The sequence below is a fragment of the Excalfactoria chinensis genome, chromosome 3 (genome assembly GCF_039878825.1).
Source record: "Excalfactoria chinensis isolate bCotChi1 chromosome 3, bCotChi1.hap2, whole genome shotgun sequence".
In the NCBI taxonomy this organism is placed as follows: Eukaryota; Metazoa; Chordata; class Aves; order Galliformes; family Phasianidae; genus Excalfactoria; species Excalfactoria chinensis.
The window spans coordinates 74,502,164-74,525,151 of NC_092827.1; the positions used below are offsets into that span (position 1 = coordinate 74,502,164).

The 22,988-nt window shown below is 43.7% G+C and overlaps 1 protein-coding gene and 1 long non-coding RNA gene across 2 annotated transcripts in view; both read left to right on the forward strand.

Moving 5' to 3' along the window:
- The first annotated feature begins 1,893 nt into the window (after positions 1-1,893).
- Positions 1,894-17,731, forward strand: LOC140249437 (uncharacterized). The gene is made up of 3 exons (XR_011903011.1): positions 1,894-1,971; positions 4,648-4,747; positions 17,557-17,731. It is a non-coding gene; the product is annotated as an uncharacterized lncRNA (long non-coding RNA).
- Positions 17,732-22,256: 4,525 nt separating this feature from the next.
- CRIM1 (cysteine rich transmembrane BMP regulator 1) overlaps positions 22,257-22,988 on the forward strand; it is a 160,095-nt gene continuing 159,363 nt past the window's right edge. The window contains exon 1 of the mRNA XM_072333167.1: positions 22,257-22,753. Coding sequence (XP_072189268.1) covers positions 22,387-22,753 — 367 coding nt within the window. The 5' untranslated portion in view covers positions 22,257-22,386. The remainder of the gene's footprint in view (positions 22,754-22,988) is intronic.

Below are 22,988 nucleotides of genomic sequence, written 5' to 3' on the forward strand. Positions count from 1 at the left end.
TGAACATTTTTATGTAACATTTCACTGCTGGAATATTTTTTTTCAGGCCCCTACGGAATGAACTTATGATTCAATTGCCCTTGATAGAACCACAGTCTATGAATTGTCAGAGAAGACAGAGATATTGAGATCCAAATCTGTTTCCATTAATGATAGTATGATTTTTTGTGTTAACATAAATGGGAGAAAAGGCAACATATACTGCCAGTAAAATGGTGACACCCCAGTGAAAAAGCAGACCACAAGGAACGTCTGCAATTCCATTTCTTCTGTGAAGATGGAGCCCTGATATTTGATCCACTGTTTCTCAAAGCTAGAGATGCTACTGCCTATTTTAACAGCACATGTAGTCTGTTCTAATCTAGTTAATTATGTATTAATACTTAGGTTTCCTAAAAGATTTTTTTTCTTTTAAGTCTAAACTAAAATTCTGTAAACTCTGATATTGTTTCCAACTCAGGTAACATATTAATTTTGACACACATTATACCGAAACCAGTAAATTAACCCCAATTCCTACCTGCTTTTTCCTCCTATAAAGGGCAACTAGTTGCAGGAAGTATTTTTAGATGATGATATCTCCAGTAAGGTATGTCTTTGAAATCATTCCAGATTCATAACATATAATTTCATTTTCCTTAAAATTAAACATTAAAATATTTTCCATATACTACTCTGGGTTATGGTAGCAATCATGTTTGGAAGAGGGACTGATATTCATCCTTGAGCTTATATTTCTTAAAATAAAATGAAATCTTACTTTAAAAAATGTTATTATCGAGAGAATCTCAGCTTACTAAAAGACATTTAAAAATGATATGAAAGAGAAATATTTTACTTAAAATACAGTATTTGAGGTATTTACTATGAGAGAATTATATCAACTGATTGCCAGATTTACTTGGGAATCATTTAGTTGAGAGGAAAAGAATTCAGAGTGGGGGAGCTTGGAGAGTTATGGAAGTAGAATTTAATTTACAATATCTATAAGAAGATTTCTATTTTAATTATCTAATTTGCTATTAATTTTAACAAAAAAAAAAAATAATTTGCTAGAGGATCCCCATCTTCTACAGAACACTAAAAAGAACAGCATGTCACTAGGAGCTTGGGAAACAGACAGTTGCCTTACAGTTACAATTATCCAAAATGTGTCATAAAAAGGGAAGTTTTCTGCAGGCAAAAGCTGGCCTGCTGGAAGAGAAGAAAATAGAGAAGCTGGATAATATCTAACAACAAAATAGTAAGAAATCAGTTTGCTATTTGCTAACCACATCTGTGAGTAACAGAAACAGATATATCTACAGGCTACATATCTGAATGATCATCATAATGCTAATTGTCTGAGGAAAGTAGCTTTGGAGCATTAAAAAAATCCCAATTTCTGCCACCTCTCAGAAATACCTGAAAGCACTTCAATGAAAGAGACTGTGCTTGGGTTGCTGCACTTTACTGCTTGTAGATATTCTCTTATTACTCTTAATTTTTGTTTAAAAGTTTTGTTTACTACATATCATTCAGAATGTATTTAGACATTCTATAGCTTTTTGGGAGGATGTCACTAAAAACATATAGCTTGAGAAAAGCAAGGATAGCAATTTGGTTTGAATCTACCAAGTAATTTTAGCAGAAATGCTTTTAAGATATACATTTAAAAAAGCATTCTGATATATATATATATATACACAAGAAGTATTGTTTCAACATATTGATATTTGTGTACATATGGGAACTGCTGAGTCATGGCCTGAACCACTGATTGAGCACCTGGGGAAAGGACTGTCAGCCCTGGGAGCACAGGTGAAGGCAATTCAGCTGTGTGAATGGAAGGGGTGGAGCCTGACTGTACCTCTCTTAGACCCCTTCACCCCCCTTCCACCATTCAAGGGCTGACTACCATTGGGAAGGATCTCTGGTTGGAGATCCCTTCTTTGTGGAGTTTTCCATGTGAGTCTAGCTCTTCAGGGATGGGTGAGTACCTAACTTTTTTCTTTTGTGATACTATTCCATTTGTACTAGTCTCTTTGCTACTGCATTCCTGTATTGCCTGTTGACCTTTCTGTGACACAAAAGTCAAAGAAAGACACTGTAATTAGGCTGTTTAGATTAGCAATTGGAGACTCATGTTGCATTCCAACTTCTTGAGAAGTTTTGAGCTGGTGTTACTGAAGTATTGCACCAGCCCATCCTTATTCCTTAATGTAGTACAGCTAGGAGATGTCAATAAGTTGAACATAAGCCAACAGTGTGCCTGGGCAGACCAAAGGCCAACTGCCCCCTGGGGTGCACCAGATCTGGTATTGCCACTGGGAAAGGGGAGCAGTTGTCTCACTCAGCTTTGCATTGTGCTGCTTCACCTCAAGAACTGCATTTGGATTTAGGTGCCACAGTATAAGGACATAAAACTGTTAGAGAGCATCCAAAGAAAGAGCTACAAAGATGGTGAAGGGTCTGCAGAGGAGCAGCTGAGCATCCTGTGTTTGCTCAGCACAGAGGAGCTGAGGGGAGGCCTCATAGTGGCTGCAGCTCCTCACAGGGAGCGGAGGGGCAGCAGTTGAGCTCTGCTCTGTGTGACAGCGACAGGGCCCGAGGGAACGGCATGGAGCTGTGCCAGGGGAGGGGCAGTGGGGGTCAGAGACAGGTCTGCACCAGAGAGTGGTGGGCATGGAACGGGCTGCACAGGGCAGTGGGCACAGCCCCGAGCTGCCAGTGTTCAGGAAACTCATGTACCCCTTCCAACTCAGGATGTTCTATGTTTTTATGACTCTAAACTTCTATTTCCCTGACCTTTATCAGTTTGCATGTGAAAACTGAAAGGAAATAGCAAACTCAAAGTCAATACTTCCAAGAAAATCCAAGTTTGGGGGTCAAAGATAAGTTTTGCCTATTCTGGAATAAAAGTGGGTTCCATTTAATTTTCTAGGTTTTGGTGTTGATAATAGAAATATCCTGACAGTATTATTTCTTGTTTCTCGTTTTTGTTTTGTTTTTTTGCAACTGAGTAACAGCAACAAAAAAAAGTGAAAATAAAACTCAATCTTTGTCTCAAACCAAGGTTCCTTGTATAGCGTAATGGAAATAATTGTCACCATTCAAAGAAAATCTCATTCAGATGTTGCTGAATAATTCATGGTCTGTTTTCTGACTGAATTCCCAGCAGTTTTTGGAATGTAACTCTTCTGACTGTTAGGAATTCATGTGATTGTTTAATGCACGTTTGGATACATGTAGAGATGTTCAGCTTTCTCATCTGCATATCTGGGGCAGCGAATATTGTCTCAGTACCCTTTAGATTTCCAGTTGGCATTTGCTGATGTAGGTTAATGGTTACTCAGGCACAATATTATCGTGGCTACCATACCTCCCATATCTTAGAAGAATGTTTTCGTTGTGTTTGCTGCTGTTGTATAAAGGGAAAAGACGTAAACTAAAAATGGCATTTGTTGAGCACGAATGTTTCATTTCCAAGAATCTGAGTGATTTAGATTATATAATCTATTATGAAATGTGTTTCATGCTACAAGCAATATTAAAACAAATTATTTTAATGAATACTAAACTTTTAAAAATGTCATAAAATGCCTATTTTTTCCCAAGTGAAATATGCTGTCACTGATATTATATGGGTATTCACGTTAAAGGAGGAGTTGATCTATTCAGCAACCACTTTCATCAACAGGCAACGTTAATTCTCTTTGTGTGCAATGTGTTTGGTGTCAGAGAATGCTGTATACCAGCCTTTTCAGCCTATGTTCTGAGCTAGTTCTTCCTTTGCTACTATGCATGTCTTTTTAGTAGTACCTTAATTTCTCTACTAAGGTTACACTTATTTTATGAAAGCACAGTCCGATCCCTGCAGTTCGCAAAGATTGCAATTAGAGTCTAGACTAAGTTTCCTTGTCTGAAAGGAAAGTAGAGAATCAAAGAAGTTCACTTAAATAGTCTTTCTTTGCATTCTGAAACTAACAAAACTTGTGTTCTATCAAAACTGGTAAAGGAAATTAATTTCAAAGATATGAAGGTGTGGAAGAAATTCTTGCCCTAGAGAATTTATCCTGTGGCTGTTAGTTAAAGCTCCTGGGACAGTCAGATCTGGTGTGCTAATGCATAAAGCCAGTGCTTCAAATAATTCTCCAAATCTTTGGAGGAACTTATGTTTAACAGCAGAGTTAACTCAAGCAAGAAGTGAGTTTTCTTAAATATCCAAACTACAGAAATATCTTGCAGGGCTTTTTTTTCCCCCCTCAGGTTCAATATAAATTCAATTTCATAGGACTATATGAGCAGAGATAGCTACAGATCTGCAAAACCTGTAGAAAATTGTGCTTTTAAACTTGACTAACTTGCCTATTCACAAACCCCTTCATCACTGTCCACCCTAAAAAAAAAAAAGTGAGAGGTGAAAAAAAGAAAGTAGAGAGTGCAGCTCTAACCAAGATTGAAGAAAGTTGAGGAGGCTGCATGGAGAATATTGATGTGGGTGAGAAGTGTCTTCAGGCTGCAGAGGCAGCTTACAGATAGTTACCTTAAATGTCCGTGTTTCCACAGCTTTAGTGAGCAGGCTTACAAATCTTAGAGATATTTTGTATTTATAGTGTTTCCTTTGGACCACAGGCAAATTCCAGCTAATTAATTAACTATTTGTAGATGTTTCCCCAGAAGATAGCCATTGAATGGACAGCTGAGACTAGCAGTAAATGGTACCTTGAGCTGTGAAGATACTGCCCAAAGGATACAAAATCAGCAGGCACTAACTTCCCCATTACGTCTTGCTTATGTCATGCAATGATGAACCACCCTCCACTTGCCTCCTGCTGCCACTCCCCTTTCTATTCACTTAGATACAGCATTGGCTCTAATTATATTTAAAGTAGTGTAAAACATAATGTGTGGCTGTGACAGAAAATAGCTGTTTCCTGAAATTCAGCGTTTGTTAGTTGCCCATGGAAATTATCTCCCTTTTCTTATTTTAGCTCATGATTATTTGTACTTTTATTTGCTGAACTTAATAAGTGACATCAGCCTTTGATATTTGCGATAATTTAACAATATTGTGGTGACTGAAGTGCCTGAAGGAAGACCTATAAAGAGATGTAACTTTAGAAACAGTGGTTTGACAAACATTAACACTGACCGCCTCCTTTGTTGTTGTTATAACAAAATTAACATAGAGAAAGGAAGGCAGTATAGCTGTGGAAGAAGCAGGAAAATGTACCTAAGGTACCTTTGGGCTGCCAGAGAATCCTGTTCCCTCCCAATCCCCCCAGCGTTATATTGAGTTTCAGGTTTCCTTTAGGTTTCATCCAGCAGTAAAGGTCATCAATAACCTGTTCCACTTGACAGAAATTGCCACTGTACTGTCAAACCTGAGTTCTGATCTGAGTCATCTGAAATACACGCCATGACAAGCGATGGCAGTCATCTGCACTGTCCCCAGATTGTCAACAAAGCTCATTTTATGGCCCTGTTGCTCATTTGTATTGACTGAAATGAGACAAAGCTCTGAACTAGAAAACATAGATGAGGAAAATGCTTCAGAAAACAGGCACAAATAAAACAGTGTTTTGGAATGAATGGGAAATTTTGCAAAAAACAGGACGACTGATTGCTCTGGTGTAAACTCCAAACAATAATTTCAGACAGTCTGATAGCAATACAATCAAATCTTTCCATATCAGGAATGAAGTGCTTTGCATCAAGATCCCAGGTTTTGAAAAATCAACACTGGATGCTGTGGATGGTAAAATTTCTCTGTGAGCTTAAATACAAAGCAAAGAATCAAAGAATCAGAAATGAAATAAACACAGCACCCCGGTGGATATTTGTCTTGAAGGATTAAATAGAGAGACATTTTAACATTTAAATGAAGATAATTTAAAGGACAACTGTCAGGTTTAGCAGTCTATACATTTAATGATAGTTATAGGGATAGAACTGATAGATTAGTTTAATGTATAACAAAAACAAACAAAAAATTACTTTTCATTTCATTCAAATTACCATAAGCTTAGATACAAATGTGAGATAACAGGACTTTTTGTTTCCCCTTCTGTAACCCACTCTACCTGAAGTTTCTTAATACATGGCAAGAAAAGTCACTGAATTATTCTTATTATGTATTTATTTGGGACCAACTTGCCATACAGTGCATACACATGTAACAGAGGATGATCCCAAAACAACAGGTCCATGTCATGTAGTAAAGTAGCACCTCTGACCACAGCTCTGCTCTTTCTACCCGTGAGACCCAGTAGATCAGGTGGACAGCCAGCCAGCCACATCCATGGCACAGCAAGGGAAAGAAGGATCCTATGGAGCTTCTTCAGCCCTATACGAAGTCAAAAAGAATTCTGAACAAGTATCTCTTAATAACAACAATGACTAGATCAATTGCTTTTAGTACAGGAGGTTATATTAGAATATAAAGCTTAATCTGCATCTAAGAATTGCAAATATCCTGGTAATATTCTAAATGATGGCTCTTCTTAGGTAAACAGTTTTGTGTCCTGTTTATTCTACAAGTGTTATCAATATTGTCATGGCTAGAGTCTGGCTAAATTAGTAAGATGTATAAAAACTGAGATCAATTAGATGTATAATGTAGGTAAGCAATAGAGTCTCTTACATTGCTTCTGTGACTAGAAACAGGTGAGCCTTTGAGCGAGACAAATGTGGATTTTTTTCTTTATTAAAAATATGTTCATTATAAATCCATAGTTAAACCAAGACCCCTTTTTGTCTCATTTAAACTTAAACTTTAAATCTCACTTATTAAAAATTGCATTGAAGTAGCAAGAAGACAAAGTGTGGAATATAAACTAAGATGTCTACATGAATTATTCATGGCAACGTGGAAAAATTAACTGATACAGAAAGAACGCTAAATGTCCAAGGAGTGTTCCTTTTGATAATTTTCATTATTTATTTTTTTGCCTATTGTATGGGAGATTGGTAATCACAGCCTGAACCTCTGATTAATCAGCTGAGGCAAGTATGGGGTCAGCTGTGGGAGCACAGGTGAGAGTGATGTAGCTGTGCTCCCAGAAGGGGTGGAGCTTGACTCCATCCCCTCTGAGACCTCATTTAAGGGCTGACTCCCACTGGAGCAGTATCTCTTGGAGATCGCTCACCAGGGAGGACTGCCTCAGCTGCTTCGGTCAAGGCACCACCGTTGGTGAGTTTTTCCCTTTACTCATTCACTTATATACCTTCTGTACATTTTGTTTCCATCTGTACATTTAAAACCAATACATTTGGCGAGCCAGGCAGGAGCCTGCGAATATCGGAAAAAAAAATGTCTTTCCTGTGGAATGTGTTTAGTTGGTTCAAGGGGGAGAAGATCACCCCCTTAGGGAAAATCCTCCCTGGACAAATACCAGGGTTTGAGGCATCCCCATATTTTCAACTAGCGACGATTATCGAACAATGGGGGCCCTTACGGGTAACGGGCAATATGTCCCCTTACCATCTAACTGAATACTTTCAGGGGTTGCAAAAAGATATTTTGACAACCAAAGAAAGGCAAATGGCTGCATCTATGGCTGCTTGGCCTTTATTGAATGCTTTAAATCAGGCAGAGGTTAAATCAGATAAGATTGAACATGAAAATCAATTATTAAAAGCCCGCATTGAAAAATTGGAGGGCGAAATTAATCTATTAACGGGGAAAAATTCATCATTTTTTTCAAACACCCCCCAAATTAGATACATTACAATGGATGATAGTAAGGATCCTGAAACATCGGATCAAACTAAGGTCACTAAATCTGACCTAGAAGAGCCACTTAAGACGGACTTATTAGAAGTCCGTCCTATGGTAACCCAAAAAACAAAAAAAGTCCAGGAGCGACCAGCAGGGGTGCCTCCTGATCAATGGACCCCTGCTGACTCCTATTTACACGTAACAGCACGTCCATATACGCCCACCGAACTTATGGATCTAGTACAGCGCTTCAGGCAAAGACCAAGGGAAAGTGTCCCAGCCTGGCTGTTACGATTATGGGACTCGGGAGCAGAAAGTGTAATAGTTAACGGCTCCGAGGTATCTAAACTAGCAACCATAACAGTCCATCCTGCCCTGAGGCAGAGATTGTACTCAGGGTCCCAGTTCCCTGAAGAGAATCATTCGATCGTAGATTGGATAATGGCTGCCTGCCGTATGGTATGGTCAAATAAAACAGACATGCCAATACATACAGGAATGTGGTCTTCTATGGAAGACCTACAAAATTATATCCGGGAACTAGGCATGCGAGAGGCTGTCTATGAAGATGTATCTGTTAGTCCGGACATGGTGAAATTTTCCGCGGGAATGAGGGACCTAATCTTACAACAGGCTCCCTCACATATGTATGGAACATTGGTTTCTATATTGAATCCTCTAGTGGCCGCAGAGGCAGCAGTCCAACATGCTGCCCAATTGGTAGCGGACCTGGGGGAAACGGAGCGCCTAAGAACCAAGCGCAATATTAGAGTAATTGAAGATCCTGAAGTTTTTCCAATAGCCCGAGCCAGGAGATCGGCTCCACGAACCCCTCGGGCGGGACCCATTAGGGTGTCCCGAAAACAAATGTTTAATGATCTACTCCGAGCAGGTGTTCAATTTGCCAAAATTGATGGGCAGCCCAATCACGTTCTGCTTCAGTTGTGGAAACAGCTGAAGGATGAACAAAAATTTCAAAACCGCCCCAAAAGACCGGGGATAAGGCTTATAGAACGACGACCAACAACAGTTTGGAATCTAGAAGATTTTATCGTGCCAAATAGGAAAAAGAGGCCACCTCAGGTGCCTCGGGTCATAGTACCAGAGGCATCAGAGGTAAAAGACCTGAATCTGGCCCAGTTTATGGCGTGATGAGGGACGTCAGTCACCCTAGGGCCTCTAGACGGGACCGGAGGCCCTATGTGGAATTGACAATATATTGGTCCCGAGAAAATGTGCAGAAGGTTATGGCCCTCGTTGATACGGGGGCGGAAACATCTATAATTTATGGAGATCCAACAAAATTCAGAGGGAACAAAGTAATGATTGGAGGCTTTGGGGGACAGACCGTTCCAGTCACCCAAACGTGGGTAAAATTGGGGGTCGGGCGCCTCCCACCACGGGAGTACAAGGTATCTATTGCCCCAATTCCGGAGTACATATTGGGAATTGATATCTTGTGGGGTCTGGCTCTCCACACAACAGTGGGAGAGTTCCGGTTGCGGCAGAGATGCATTAGTATCCGGGCAATTCAGACAATATTGAGAGGCCATGCAAAACATGAGCCTATTTGTCTGCCCAAGCCACGTCGGATTACTAATGTAAAACAGTACAGACTCCCAGGTGGGCAGGATGAAATAACAAAAACAGTGCAGGAATTAGAAAGAGTGGGTATTATAAGGCCTGCACATAGCCCGTACAACTCCCCAATATGGCCAGTGCGAAAATCGGATGGAACATGGAGGATGACAGTGGATTACAGGGAATTAAACAAGGTCACGCCGCCCGTTCATGCAGCCGTACCCAATATTGCCTCCCTAATGGACACACTAAGTAGAGAAATTAAAACGTATCACTGTGTCCTAGACTTAGCGAATGCATTCTTCAGTATTCCGATTAGTGAAGAATCACAAGACCAGTTTGCATTCACATGGGAAGGCAGGCAGTGGACTTTTCAGGTTCTGCCGCAAGGGTACGTGCATTCACCTACTTTTTGTCATAATTTGGTGGCGCGTGATCTGGCTAAGTGGCAGAAGCCACATAATGTAAATTTATATCATTATATTGATGACCTCCTGTTAACGTCCGATTCATTAGAGGCGGTGAGACAAGCAGCAGATTTATTGATAGCTTATCTGCAAAAGAGAGGGTGGGCTATAAACCCACAGAAGGTGCAAGGTCCGGGGCTATCTGTAAAATTCCTGGGAGTAATTTGGTCCGGAAAAACCAAAGTACTACCCAGTGCAGTAGTGGATAAAGTCCAAGCGTTCCCAGTCCCTACAACATCGAAACAGCTACAAGAGTTCTTAGGTATATTGGGGTATTGGCGCTCCTTTATACCTCACTTAGCTCAGTTGTTGAGGCCATTGTATAAGCTTACCAAGAAGGGTCAATCGTGGAACTGGGGGAAGGTAGAACAAGATGCTTTCCAACAGGCAAAGCTGGCAGTTAAACAAGCCCAGGCATTGGGTATATTTGATCCGACCCTCCCAGCTGAACTAGACGTTCATGTTACCCAGGATGGTTTTGGCTGGGGCCTGTGGCAACGCCAGAGTTCTGTTCGAACCCCCATTGGATTCTGGTCTCAGGTTTGGCACGGAGCAGAAGAAAGATACAGCATGATTGAAAAACAGTTATTGGCTGCCTATTCAGCGTTACAAGCGGTAGAGCCAATAACGCAAACAGCAGAGGTTATAGTTAAAACTACATTACCGATCCAGGGGTGGGTAAGAGATCTAACTCACCTTCCTAAGACAGGGGTGGCCCAAGCACAGACGGTAGCACGATGGGTCGCCTATCTAAGTCAAAGAAGCAGCCTGTCTTCGTCTCCACTCAAGGAGGAATTACAGAAGATCCTAGGCCCAGTGACATATCGCAGTGATACGCCGAAAGAACCAATTGTCGCTCCACCAGAGAAGAGCCCTGTTCAGGAAGGAAGATATCCTATTCCTGAAGATGCCTGGTATACGGATGGGTCCAGCAGAGGCAACCCGAGCAAGTGGCGAGCTATAGCATACCATCCCTCTACTGAGACAATCTGGTTTGATGAGGGGGATGGTCAGAGCAGCCAATGGGCAGAATTACGAGCCGTGTGGATGGTTATAACTAAAGAACCTGGTGATGGCATCCTGAACATCTGTACGGATAGTTGGGCCGTGTACCGGGGGCTTACTCTGTGGATTACGCAGTGGGCTACCCAGGAATGGACTATCCACGCCCGACCGATCTGGGGGAAAGACATGTGGGTAGACATTTGGAATACAGTCAAACACAGGACGGTATGTGTCTACCATGTCTCTGGTCATCAACCCCTGCAGTCACCAGGAAACGATGAAGCGGACACACTGGCCCGAGTTCGATGGATTGGGAATTCACAATCCGAAAATATTGCCCGATGGTTACATCAGAAGCTACGGCATGCTGGACAAAAGATAATGTGGGCAGCTGCTAAAGCATGGGGACTGCCTGTACAGCTATCTGATATCGTCCAAGCATGTCAGGACTGTGACGCTTGCTCGAAGATGAGACCAAGGCCGTTGCCTGAAACAACATCCCACATTGCTAGAGGATATAGTCCTCTTCAGAGATGGCAGGTTGATTACATTGGGCCCCTCCCTCGGTCTGAGGGGGCGAGATATGCCCTGACCTGCGTTGATACTGTAAGTGGACTGCTGCAAGCCTATCCCGTACCAAAGGCAAATCAAGCATATACAATTAAGGCACTCACTAAACTGATGTCTGCATATGGGACACCTCAAGTCATCGAGAGCGACCAAGGGACTCACTTTACTGGAGCGATGATACAGCGCTGGGCAGAAGAGAACAACATTGAATGGCGATTCCATCTGCCATATAATCCAACAGGGGCAGGCCTTATTGAACGCTACAATGGTATTCTTAAGGCTGCCCTGAAGACAGACTCTCAGTCCCTGCAGGGGTGGACAAAAAGATTATACGAAACCCTGCGGGACTTGAACGAAAGACCTCGGGATGGCAGACCCAGTGCTCTGAAAATGTTACACACTATATGGGCCTCCCCTCTTAGGATTCAAATTACAGGTGCTGATAATGAGGTAAAACCGCAGGTTGGTAATGACAATAATCTTCTGCTCCCTGCCCCTGAGAATCTAAAACCAGGAATCCATAAGATAAATTGGCCCTGGAAGGTGCAAGTAGGACCTAAGTGGTGTGGCCTACTTGCACCTTGGGGGAGACTATTGGAGGTGGGAGGTTCAGTTACCCCCTCGGTGATAGGTACATGGCCTACTGACATCGTGGTCAATACTCCGGTCTTTATTGCTAAAGGGACACCCATCATGTCCCTATGGCAGATCAGGACTCCTCCTCTGGTGCCAGATATAGTTATACAGCCACAGATATCTGGCCAGAGGGTATGGTATCGGAGGCCGGGACATAATCCGGTGCGAGCAGAAGTATTGACCCAAGACAAGAATACGGCCTGTATCTTGCCCTGGAGGGCAGACCTTCCTCTCCTGGTACCCTTGAAACATCTGTATTACTCTCCCTAAGATTCTAAGCCTCTAGGACCATCAGAGAACAGTTTGTGTGGACTGATGAAACGCAAATGGACCTGCACCTCGAGATGGCTTGTCTCCAGTAACATCTATCAAGCACTGGCCCACGGAAGATCGTGAATACCCATCCAATCATCATTTGAATAACATCAGCATTCGGTGCGACGGGAAATTGTATCAGCGTCGCGTTGGGTCTCTGTGATAAGGGAAAACTCACCTAATCATTGGTTCACGCTGTGAAGGGGTGGAGTGTATGGGAGATTGGTAATCACAGCCTGAACCTCTGATTAATCAGCTGAGGCAAGTATGGGGTCAGCTGTGGGAGCACAGGTGAGAGTGATGTAGCTGTGCTCCCAGAAGGGGTGGAGCTTGACTCCATCCCCTCTGAGACCTCATTTAAGGGCTGACTCCCACTGGAGCAGTATCTCTTGGAGATCGCTCACCAGGGAGGACTGCCTCAGCTGCTTCGGTCAAGGCACCACCGTTGGTGAGTTTTTCCCTTTACTCATTCACTTATATACCTTCTGTACATTTTGTTTCCATCTGTACATTTAAAACCAATACACCTATTTTCTAAAAAGAGGGGAAAAAAATACATAAATTACTTTGAGTTCTCTCCTTCAATAACACATTTTCTCTTTGTTGTATATTCTCTACTCAGCCTGAGATCTCTGCTGAACCCAGAGATATCAGTGACAAATCTGCCCTGGCTTATCCATTAATACAAAGAAAAGCAAAACAAACCAAGAGGACTTTCCTAATACCCTAGAAACTTGGAGACATTATTTCCTACAGTAAGAGGAAAAATACCAGCTTTCGCTACTTCTAGCTGCTATCTAAAATTCCCAGGTACCTCATTTCCTTTTATGACAAAACCAAAACCTCCAATACAGAAGAGCTGCTAAAACCTCTCTCTTGCTGATTAGATAGAATTAGGAAAGGACTAATGATGTATTTGCTAATGATAACTATTAACAACTCACTAGAGAATTTTCTGTCAAATCAAAGAGTTGCATAACTCTTCTGCAAAGAGCAAAACATTACAGCAACCATTTCTGTCACATGCCTGTGTGTGTAGTGGGGATTTAAAGTTAATACCTGAAGGGCAAGTGATTAAACACCACTGCAGATCTTGAATTGATTGCTCAATCCAAACACTAAGAATATACATTAAAGCTGATCACCCATGAGCTGGTGTTAAAATCACCCATCACAGTCAAACCACAGTCAGAGCCACCAGATAAATTTTTCATTTACGTGCCACTCATTTTCCTTTCCCACTGAGCTCTATGTCTATGCATCGACCACTGCCTTCATCTCATAGAAATCCCAGTTTGTGGTAGCTCTTGCCCAGAGGTGCTGGCTTTTCTGCAGAAGCTACAATGATTCAGGCTGCTAGCTCTGTAGGTCACTGGCCGTAGTGACAGTTACAGTAATCTCAGCTAAAACAGCAAATCTCTACAGAACTAAGGGAAAAATGTATTTGCCAGTCAGTGTTTGGAAAGCAGATGTGTTGGTCAGTTGATGCTGTACATTAGAAGCATGCCTGATTACTACTGAAGTTACGTAAAAGGAAGCTGAACAGGTGGAAGCTTAAAGGTGAGATTTCTATTTATTTTCAATTTCTGTGGTCAACAGTAGTATAAACATTATGAAGTACCACAGTTCTTCATTACAGAACCATAGAAACAGAGATTCTATTACCAGCACTGTAGATAGGGTGAAGATAGAAAGGGAATTAACACACCTTTATTTCTCTTAAATTCTTAATTCCGTCTCTTTAGATTTTCCAGATGAGGTATTTCCTGGTTCAAAAATGACTGAGTAAACACGGCTTTGACTATGGAGGCCTTTCCTTCTTACAACAAATTGAAATAATCATGAATATTATTGAAACCTTTTTAACAACCAATTGGACATGAAATACTGTGTAACTCATTTTTTTAGCTTCAGTTACAGAACTGAAAATATATATATTTTTAAACAAAACAGCACAAACCTTTAATTGTCTCAGAATCGCTGTACTGAGAATGAAGATAGAGAAATTCAAGAAATAATATATATTTTTTTAATATTTATTCTGACTGATTTTTTACAAAACACCTTATTAATTTAAAAATTGCTATGATTACAATTTTAGGACTTCAGCTTAATCAAAGATCGTGCTTTATTGTATGAAAGTGAAAGAAAATGCTCTAAATTAGGAGAGAGGAAAAATATTAATGAAGTAGTTCGCTGGCAGCTTGATCTACTGAGTCCTATATTGGATGACCAAAGAAAGTGACTTAAGGTGACTCTTGTTTGATGCTGGGTATAAAAACTGATTCAGAAGGAGTAGGAAGGACTTGGCTTTGGTTACATCTTGCCCTCAGTTGTTTTCAGTCTCTTTCAAGTCTGTCAGAGGGACTGTGAACTATTGTCCTCCTCCTGCTCACCTGCTCATTTTCTTCAGACAACATGTGTGAGGAAATACTGACAACAGTAGTTTTCCCCTTCTAAAACATACTACATGGAGTAGGAGGACAGCATGACTGGAGCAGCAGCCTAATCTCAGTCTCATCAAGAGATCTAGCTGAATGCATGGAAAAGCATTTATAAGATTCAAGTCAGGATGATGACAGTGCTACACTATCCTATGATAGGTTCTAGCTGAGATACACTGTGAAAAGGCTGTACACAGTCTGTATCGCATTCCCAGGAGTTATCTGCTTGCTATTTGCAAATCTAGCAATAAAAAAATCACCTCTAGAGCCAGATTAACTGGTTAGTGAAAACTAACATTTTACTGGTAGTCTGCATTGCTGACAAAGTACAGCAGCCAGTCTTTCTCCTTATAAGAAAGAATATCTCCTTACTTAGAAAGAAATCTCAAAGAAGGTTTGCTGCCATAAAACAACAAGGAGCCCAATAGCAGTGTTTTGGATTGTAATTAAAGACTGGCTTGTGAGAGCTGATTAGCTAAGAGTGGAGGACTGGGAGAACAATACTGATCATGTTTTATTGCTAGGAAGTGAGAAAGCTTAAAATGTCTAGGAAGCTGCTAATATCTTGAAAGATCCTACCTACAGTAGGAGGCTATTCCACATACCCACATCTTCCTGCCCAGTTCTTCTCTACTGAGCCACACTAACCAAATCATCTTCCTTCCTGCCTTTCTTACTGCTGAGGATTCTCTGCTGTTCAGGCCTTGCTTCCTTGTACCACAATTTTCCCATCATTATATGAAATACTAAGTTTGTTAAGCAGAAATGTATTGAGAAGCAGGAGATGCTGTGTTCTCTTCCTAAGTGTACTGCTACCTTTTTCATATGCAAGTCATATAATTACATTCCTGCCTCTTTACATAAACCCCCTTGCTCCCTAAAATTGTGATTCCGAATTCATACTTGAAAAGATAAATGCTGCTCAAAATACTGGGCTTAAAACAACATTCATTTGCTTATTTTAGACAAGCCAGAACAGGAAATCTACTAAATAGGTCTTCTTGTATTCTGAAAGGAAAGGCAATGTGATCTTGTTTGATGTTGAACGTCTTCTGGTATAGGCTGAGTGCACTAACATTTGTTGAAGCCTACGTGAACTCCAAACTGGCCAAATCTTTCTGTCTAGTCAGCAGTTCAGAAGACAAACCACCATATTTCTGATAAACAGAAGAAAAATGACAGATGTTATTGAATAGTTCCTTTAATATACTGAAATCAGCTATGGAAGGCCAACTATTATCACAGCAGAAACAGGGAAATCGTAACAGAAAACAAGCAAGGAAGGAATGGGGCTTAGTTAGTCCTGAAAAAAGTATCTGTAATCTATTTTTGTCCAAAGAAGTTTTTAAAACAAACATGTTGAAACAACAACTATAAATGCTGATTTGTACTAATCTTTTTCTATAAACATACTGCAGTAGCTTTAGACATATGGGCATTGCAAATGGTATCCAAGCTGCGTGTAGTTCTAACCAAAAGAAGCCGAACAGTTCTACTCGTTATTTTCTATCCATAAAGAGAAATTAAGCTCATACAATTTACAGAAGAACTGTTTCACATTGGGAAAACCTCTCTGCTTTATTCTCAAAAGCAATGTTACTTTACAAGGATGGAGACACCATCCAAATCTGATTTCCTCTACATACTTGGTATATATCTGAAATCAAACTCTGTGATTTGGTATATGTGAAGTTGTAATATCCAGAAGAGCATCTGACTTTGCCCTACACATTTTTGCTAAGCCACATCATCTGAAGAAACTGAGAAGGTGATTAGAGACACAAATGGAAGCAAATCAGTAGAGATTGGTTGTTTTATGGCCAGTTACATTTATCAGCATTAAAATCTAGAAAGTGTTAGAAATAGCACTGGAAATATGCTATGATTTCTTGGAATGAAAGGTCTATCCAGCTTTAATAAAGACATCAAAAATAGTCATGATCTGTTAAATACTAAACGACCAGGTTGAGATTGTCTTACCCTGCCTTCCATGAGTTCAGACAGTCAGAATACAGCCAGAATATGAAACACTGCCCAGAAATTTATAGCAAATACTGTCAGGAAACTCACAGAGCTTTATATAGCCCCCTTGCCATGCAGCACCTCCCAATTAACAGCTGATACTTTGTCTGGGTTACGGATTAACCACATTGCAAGAGCAGAGATGTCTGAAAGGGGCATGCCCATTGGGTCAGGCTAGCTCAGGCATCCCCAACTCTACAGCCAACAGTATTGGCAACTTTCTCTCTTTTCTGTATGTTCTTGTTGCGTGTTCCCATGTAAATACTGCCTGTGGGCTTGGGAGCTGTGTTGGCGGTGGGTTTTGTGGTTTTTATTTCCATTTTTCATGTTACTATTGATAAGCAACAGCCAAAGAGTCCCACACATATGAATGTACTGATGAAGTAAAATTTCTCTAGCACAAAAAGCATGTATTTTTAGACATTTTATAGATATTTTAAGACATTTCCTGAGAGCACCGTAATTCTCTCAGAAGAAGAAAAGCGAGGCTTCCATTAATTGTGTTATTAAATATCATTTTTAAATTATCCCTTTAAAAATCAATTTATGTTGCCTCTGCAGCCGCTCTTCACTCGTGATTAGACATTCTTCCTTTTACCATTTGATTCATGCAAAACAAAGGATGAGCTTCTTTGTCCTTGTAAGAATTGGTTACCGAGGCTCAGTCAAATTTTTAAGAGTTTCAAGCTCAGTCAAGTTTTGATAAATTTGAGCAGAAATAAAGAGTATTGCAACCGAGGCCTGCCTTGGCTTGATAAGCAGCTGCCCAACAGCTTAGTCCTGCTAACGTTACCTTCTCGTGCTTTTCCTTCAGGAGTTCAAAACCATGTTTGAGAAAAAGCAGCTCCTTGCCTTGCACTCCAAAGATAACTTCCTTTGGACTTACCGAGCCGGAGAATTAGTTACAGTGCTTTTAGATCACATCTACTGCGTCCCTCATCCTACTTGATTTTATCTATTTAGTACTGTAGTTATTAATACACAGAAGATTGCAGTGAAATAAGCAGTATTTTCAGTTTTATATTTTAACATTTAAAATCTTGTCAGTATGCAGCACTGTGAAAATGAATGTCGATGCTGATCGAATCCACCTACTTTTCTGGTGGCCAGGTTTTCTGTAATAAAAATGCATATATTTGCTGGATTGACATACTCATTTTAAATACTTCTACTTTTCTTTTGTAAACTGACAGCAAATCTTCCATCTTTACTGACTGTATTTTCTTGTTAAAAAGATTTTCTTCATGCTAAAGAAGCTAAAACCCACATGACCTTGAGGATGATCAATTTAAATACAAAATTGGATTTCTATACACAGCAGTTTTTTCTCCTGATAGTCTCCTGGTAGATAGGCTTAAACAGATATTGACTCCCCAGTTGTTTAACCTTATAATTTCTGAGATAAATATTGTGAAGTGCCTATATACAAAAAAAAATACCCTTAGCTTGAATGTGCAATGCTTTCAGTAATCCAAGTGAAATGTGAAGGAGCTGCATATGTAAATGGCCAGCCACGTTAATTTATTGGTTATTTATTAATCAGTTTTATTAATTTATAGCTACTATCTGTTTAAGAGCATGCAGAAGTAAATTAGTAATGCAATTTTATGTCAAGACTGCTTATGCAGTTGCTCTGATTCTATTGAAAAAGCAGGTCCTTTCACTTGTATGTTCCATATGAGCAGCCCAAGGTGCATTAGGAGAAAGCTATAAACAATTCTGGACTTAACTGTTAAACTACTGTGTTATTCCAAGCTAGGAATTCTACTGAGAGGACAGGTTTATAGGACTGAAGAAAACAGAGAATACCTGCTGGGATATATACATGCACCTATTTTGCACACAGAGATATTCAGCCGTAGAGGAGCGAATAATACAGAGCTGAGGATTTAGTGGATGGGGTAATTGTTTCTCATTAGCACTGTCCAGTTTTGCAAAAGTTCTACACTGACCAAGCTGTAACTCCACTCCTATTAGTTCTTCTACTTCATCCAGCCTAGAAGTGGTTGTAATGCTAGCACAGCAGAAAAATAAGCCCAGAAAGATTCAGCTGCTACAGTCTGTTTATCAGACTGTTTCTCTTCCTCTCACAGCTGTATTTTGTGGTATTTACTAAACTGTTTCTAGGAAAAATTAAGAGCTGCATTTCACTTCAGTACCTCCATCTATTTGTTGTGAAGCAATTTGCATCAGTAGACTTCTTAGTAAAACAAAAGGCAGTAAGTCAAGTGAATTTTCTTGTAAGGGTCCATCACTGCTTCTTGCTGGAGAAAGCAGGGAAATTCACTTGCCCTGCAAACTCATCAAATACTGCATTTGCTGATTTCCAAGGGGTTCCGTTGCCCTTACGGACTCTCCTCAGATCTGGGGCAAGAGCCCTCTCTGCCTTTCCTGTTGAACCTGTGCCACTGTGCAATGAAGTATTTAGGGAGGCCAGAAAAGGGAAATACAAGTGTAAGTAAGAGTTGTTTATGACTCACACGTAAAGGACAAGGCGTGAGGGTATGGGAACCCTAAATTCTGGTCCTTGTTGCATAAATATTTGTGTTTTGCTCCCTCCCGTGAAGCTATTACTGGGTAAGCGGCCTGTGACGCAGGGTGCTAATCCTGCTCACAGCTGAAGCCTCTCTCTGTTGGCACTCAGCTCAAAAATTTGCTCTCTTTTTCTCAGGGCCCTACAACATTCTTATCTAAGCCGTCTCTAGCTTTCCTCTTCATCTGTTTTTCTATTGCTTCTAATGCTTCTTTGTTCCCACACATGCAAAGACACATTAGGTCCAATGAATTCTTTGTGCCTTGAGTACACCGCACATCAGTGCAGCACAAGACTCATAGGGCTGGCATGTCTGGGAAATATTGAGCCTCCTGTGCATGCAATCCAACGTCTGGGATTTCCATGCTGGCTGTGTTTGCCAGTCCTGCAAAAATACCTACGTATTTTGCACAGACCAGCTCCTTTTTCAACTTGAAGTTTGTAACGCACTGTAATTAGATCACTTTGCATCTTTTGATCAGCTAAGCACATTGCATATAAGTCTTTCATCACATATTCTATTGTGCTGCATCGTTTCTCACACCGAAATCACTCTTAAAATTCCCGTCTGTGCAATCTCAGATTCGTGAATAGCGCTTTAAAAATACATCCACGAGAACCGCATGCCTCATTCTAAAACCCATCTTGGCAAAGCTACAAGCAGAAGGTAACACCCCATCATACGCCTTGTCAGTAAGAGGCATGAGCAAAAGGCAGTGTTTCCGGATCATAGGAAACCCCGTGTTTTTACAAAGTGTTCTCATCAAAATCACAGCGTTGTTTAGAATTGGTTGGGTTTTGTGTTTTTGGTGGAAACTTCTGGTGAACTAAAAGTATTCTGACCCCTGCAGGTGCTTTGGGAGACTGACACCAGTGGGCTGAGGCTGCGGGAGGGATTTTTGAGGCAACAGTGAAAATGTGTGAGCACTTCACAAACCTTCTTGCTCAGTGCATTGATACAGCCATTGATACAACACCACCAGCCTGCCATAATGTTCAGTGCTTGTGTAATACGACCTTCAGAGCTCTCCTTACTAAATACTTTCCAGAACACGGCGACGTACCACGCTTTGTTTGTTGTCAAATGCATGCGTCGTTTATACCAAAACGCAGTACCTTTATGAGATCAGCTTATCATTTACTTCCCAAACATGTTCAAAAACATAACACGGCTCAAATACTGCTGCCCAGTAGATGGCTGCTTCTCATTGTCCATTTCTTTTTGAGGTATGGCAGCTAAATGGCCCTAATCCATGCAATGTATGCTGTGTTGATAGTGTTTCATCACTGTAATGATGTACTAAAAAGCACAGATCAAGACAAGTGCCTTGCAAGCTATTGGGGCTAATTAAAACATTTGTAGCTCTGGAAAAACAAACTTTTACAACAATCATAATGCTTTTTACACAGCAAAAGGATGCATCATTGCTGACAGAGCTTCATCTGAGTGCTTCTTCTGTTACCAGCAGCCTGTTACACTACCCTCCCAAAGCAGGTCACCAGTTGACATCAGAACTGGCTCTTCTGGGAAAGTGGATGGAGTGTTTGGAACTAGAGAAACCATCCATACCTTGGCACCTTTCTTAATAATAACCTATATTAACTTTCCCTCTCTCCTTAAATTCTCCACATCATTGGCACCAATGTGCGCAACTGAGGACTTTCCAGGCTCAGCATTGCACAGCTGACATAATCCCACCTGCTGAGTAAATTACTTCCTTCTCTGAATCTCCACATCATCATACACAGATTCTGATAGCGGAATAAATTAATCCCGCAGCCTTCTCGGCACCCAGTGAATAAAAGTAAAGCAAGACAGATGACACTCCTCCTCGTGCGCTGCCGATGACCCTGCTTTTGGGGAAGGCAGCTCCCTGAGCTCAGCAAGCCGGCTTTTAGCCTGCAGGCACCACCGCTCGCACTGCAGCCCCTCGGGATGTTCCTCCGCCTCGACCCAGCGGAGTGCGGGGCGCGCTGCCTCCTGCCGGCCCATCGGGGCCGAACCGCCTCATCGCGGGCGGGCAGCGCCGGTCCCCGGACCCTCCGCCGGGCCCAAGGCGGCAGCGCCGCCACAAACGCAGCTCTCCGGGCCCGAGCCGCGCAGCGACCCGAGCCGGCCGTGCCGTGCGTTTGTTTACCGGCGGGCGGCCCGAGCCGCGAGAGGAGCGGCCGTTACAGCAGCTCGAGCCGCTCCCGCTGCCCGCGAGTGAGGCGCTGACGGAGCGGGCCGGAATCCGGGGACGGGACGGGGCGGGAGGCGCTCGCTCTCCACCGCGCAGGGGCCGATCGCGTGAGGCGGCGCTGCCCGTCCCGGTGCCCCGTTCCCTCGGGGGACGGGCGGAGGAAGCGAAGGAAGCTCTCGCGGCTCCCGCACCGTGGCTGCGCCCTCCGCGGCGCTCGCGCCCGCTATAGCCCGTCGTCCGTCGGAAGCCCGCGTTCCCCCCCCCCCCCGGCCGCCGCCAGCCCCCGCCCGGACCCTGGCGCGCTCGCCTCGCTCCGCTCCGCGCCCGGAGCTCCGGGCGGGGGAGGGGAGGGGCGAGGGGGAGGCGACGGCCGCCGCCGTGGGGCCCAGGCCGCTCCTCGCCTCTGCTGCGTCTCTCCCCGGCCCCGGCATCTGGGGCGGTGGGAGGAGCGGGCGGAGCCGGCCGAGGCGGCAGCCAATGAGAAGGCGCGAGAGGACGGGCGGGGCGGGGCGAGGGCGATCACCGCCCAATGGGGGAAGGGCGGAGGACGCACTCGGAGCGGGGCGAGCCGCAGGCAGGAGGCGAGTCGGGACTCGGGCTGCGAGCGGGGCAGAGGCGCCGCCGCACCCAGGGGCTCGCAGCCGCTCGCGCGCGATCGCCGCTCCTCCGGCGTGGACGGGGCCGGCAGCCGGCGGGCGAGGAACGCACGGACCGACGGACGCCGCTTCCCGCAAAGGGACAGCGGGCGGAGCCGCCGCCGCCCGGAGCAGAAGTTTGGCTGGAGCGGCCGCCGCCGAGAGAGGAAACTTTCCTCGGGGGGCCGGAGGCGGGGGCGGCGGGAAGGAGCCGCCGCTCGGCGGCTTTTCGCGGCGCGCTCGGGGGCTCCGGCGTGGCTCCCCCCGGCGCGGGCCGGGCGGCGGCGGCCGGGATGTACCTGGCAGCGGTCTCGGCGGGGAGGAGGCGGCCGGGCGGAGACGGCGGCGGAGGTGGCGGCGGCTGGCACCTGGCGGCGGCGGGGTGGCTGCTGCTGCTGGCGTTGCTGCTCGGCCAGCCGGGGACGCGGGCGCTCGTCTGCCTGCCCTGCGACGAGTCCAAGTGCGAGGAACCCAAGAGCTGCCCCGGCAGCATCGTGCTGGGCATCTGCGGCTGCTGCTTCATGTGCGCCCGGCAGCGCAACGAGAGCTGCGGGGGCGTCTACGGGCTGCACGGCGCCTGCGACCGGGGGCTGCGCTGTGTCATCCGCCCGCCGCTCAACGGCGACTCCATCACCGAGTACGAAGTGGGCGTCTGTGAAGGTGAGGGGCGGCCGGACCCTGCCCTCCGAGCGCCGCGCTGTCTCCCTTTCTACCTTCCTTTCCTCTCTCCGGTTCCTGTCCCAGGTGCGGAGCCCCGCAATCGCTCCTCCGTGCGGCAGCTCGGAGTCGTGCCGCCGGCTCGGGACGGGACAAACGCCCCCAGCCCCGCGGCGAGAAGATGCCTCGGCCGCTCCCTGCCCCCTCCGCCGGTGCCCACAGCGCGTTTCCCAGGCGC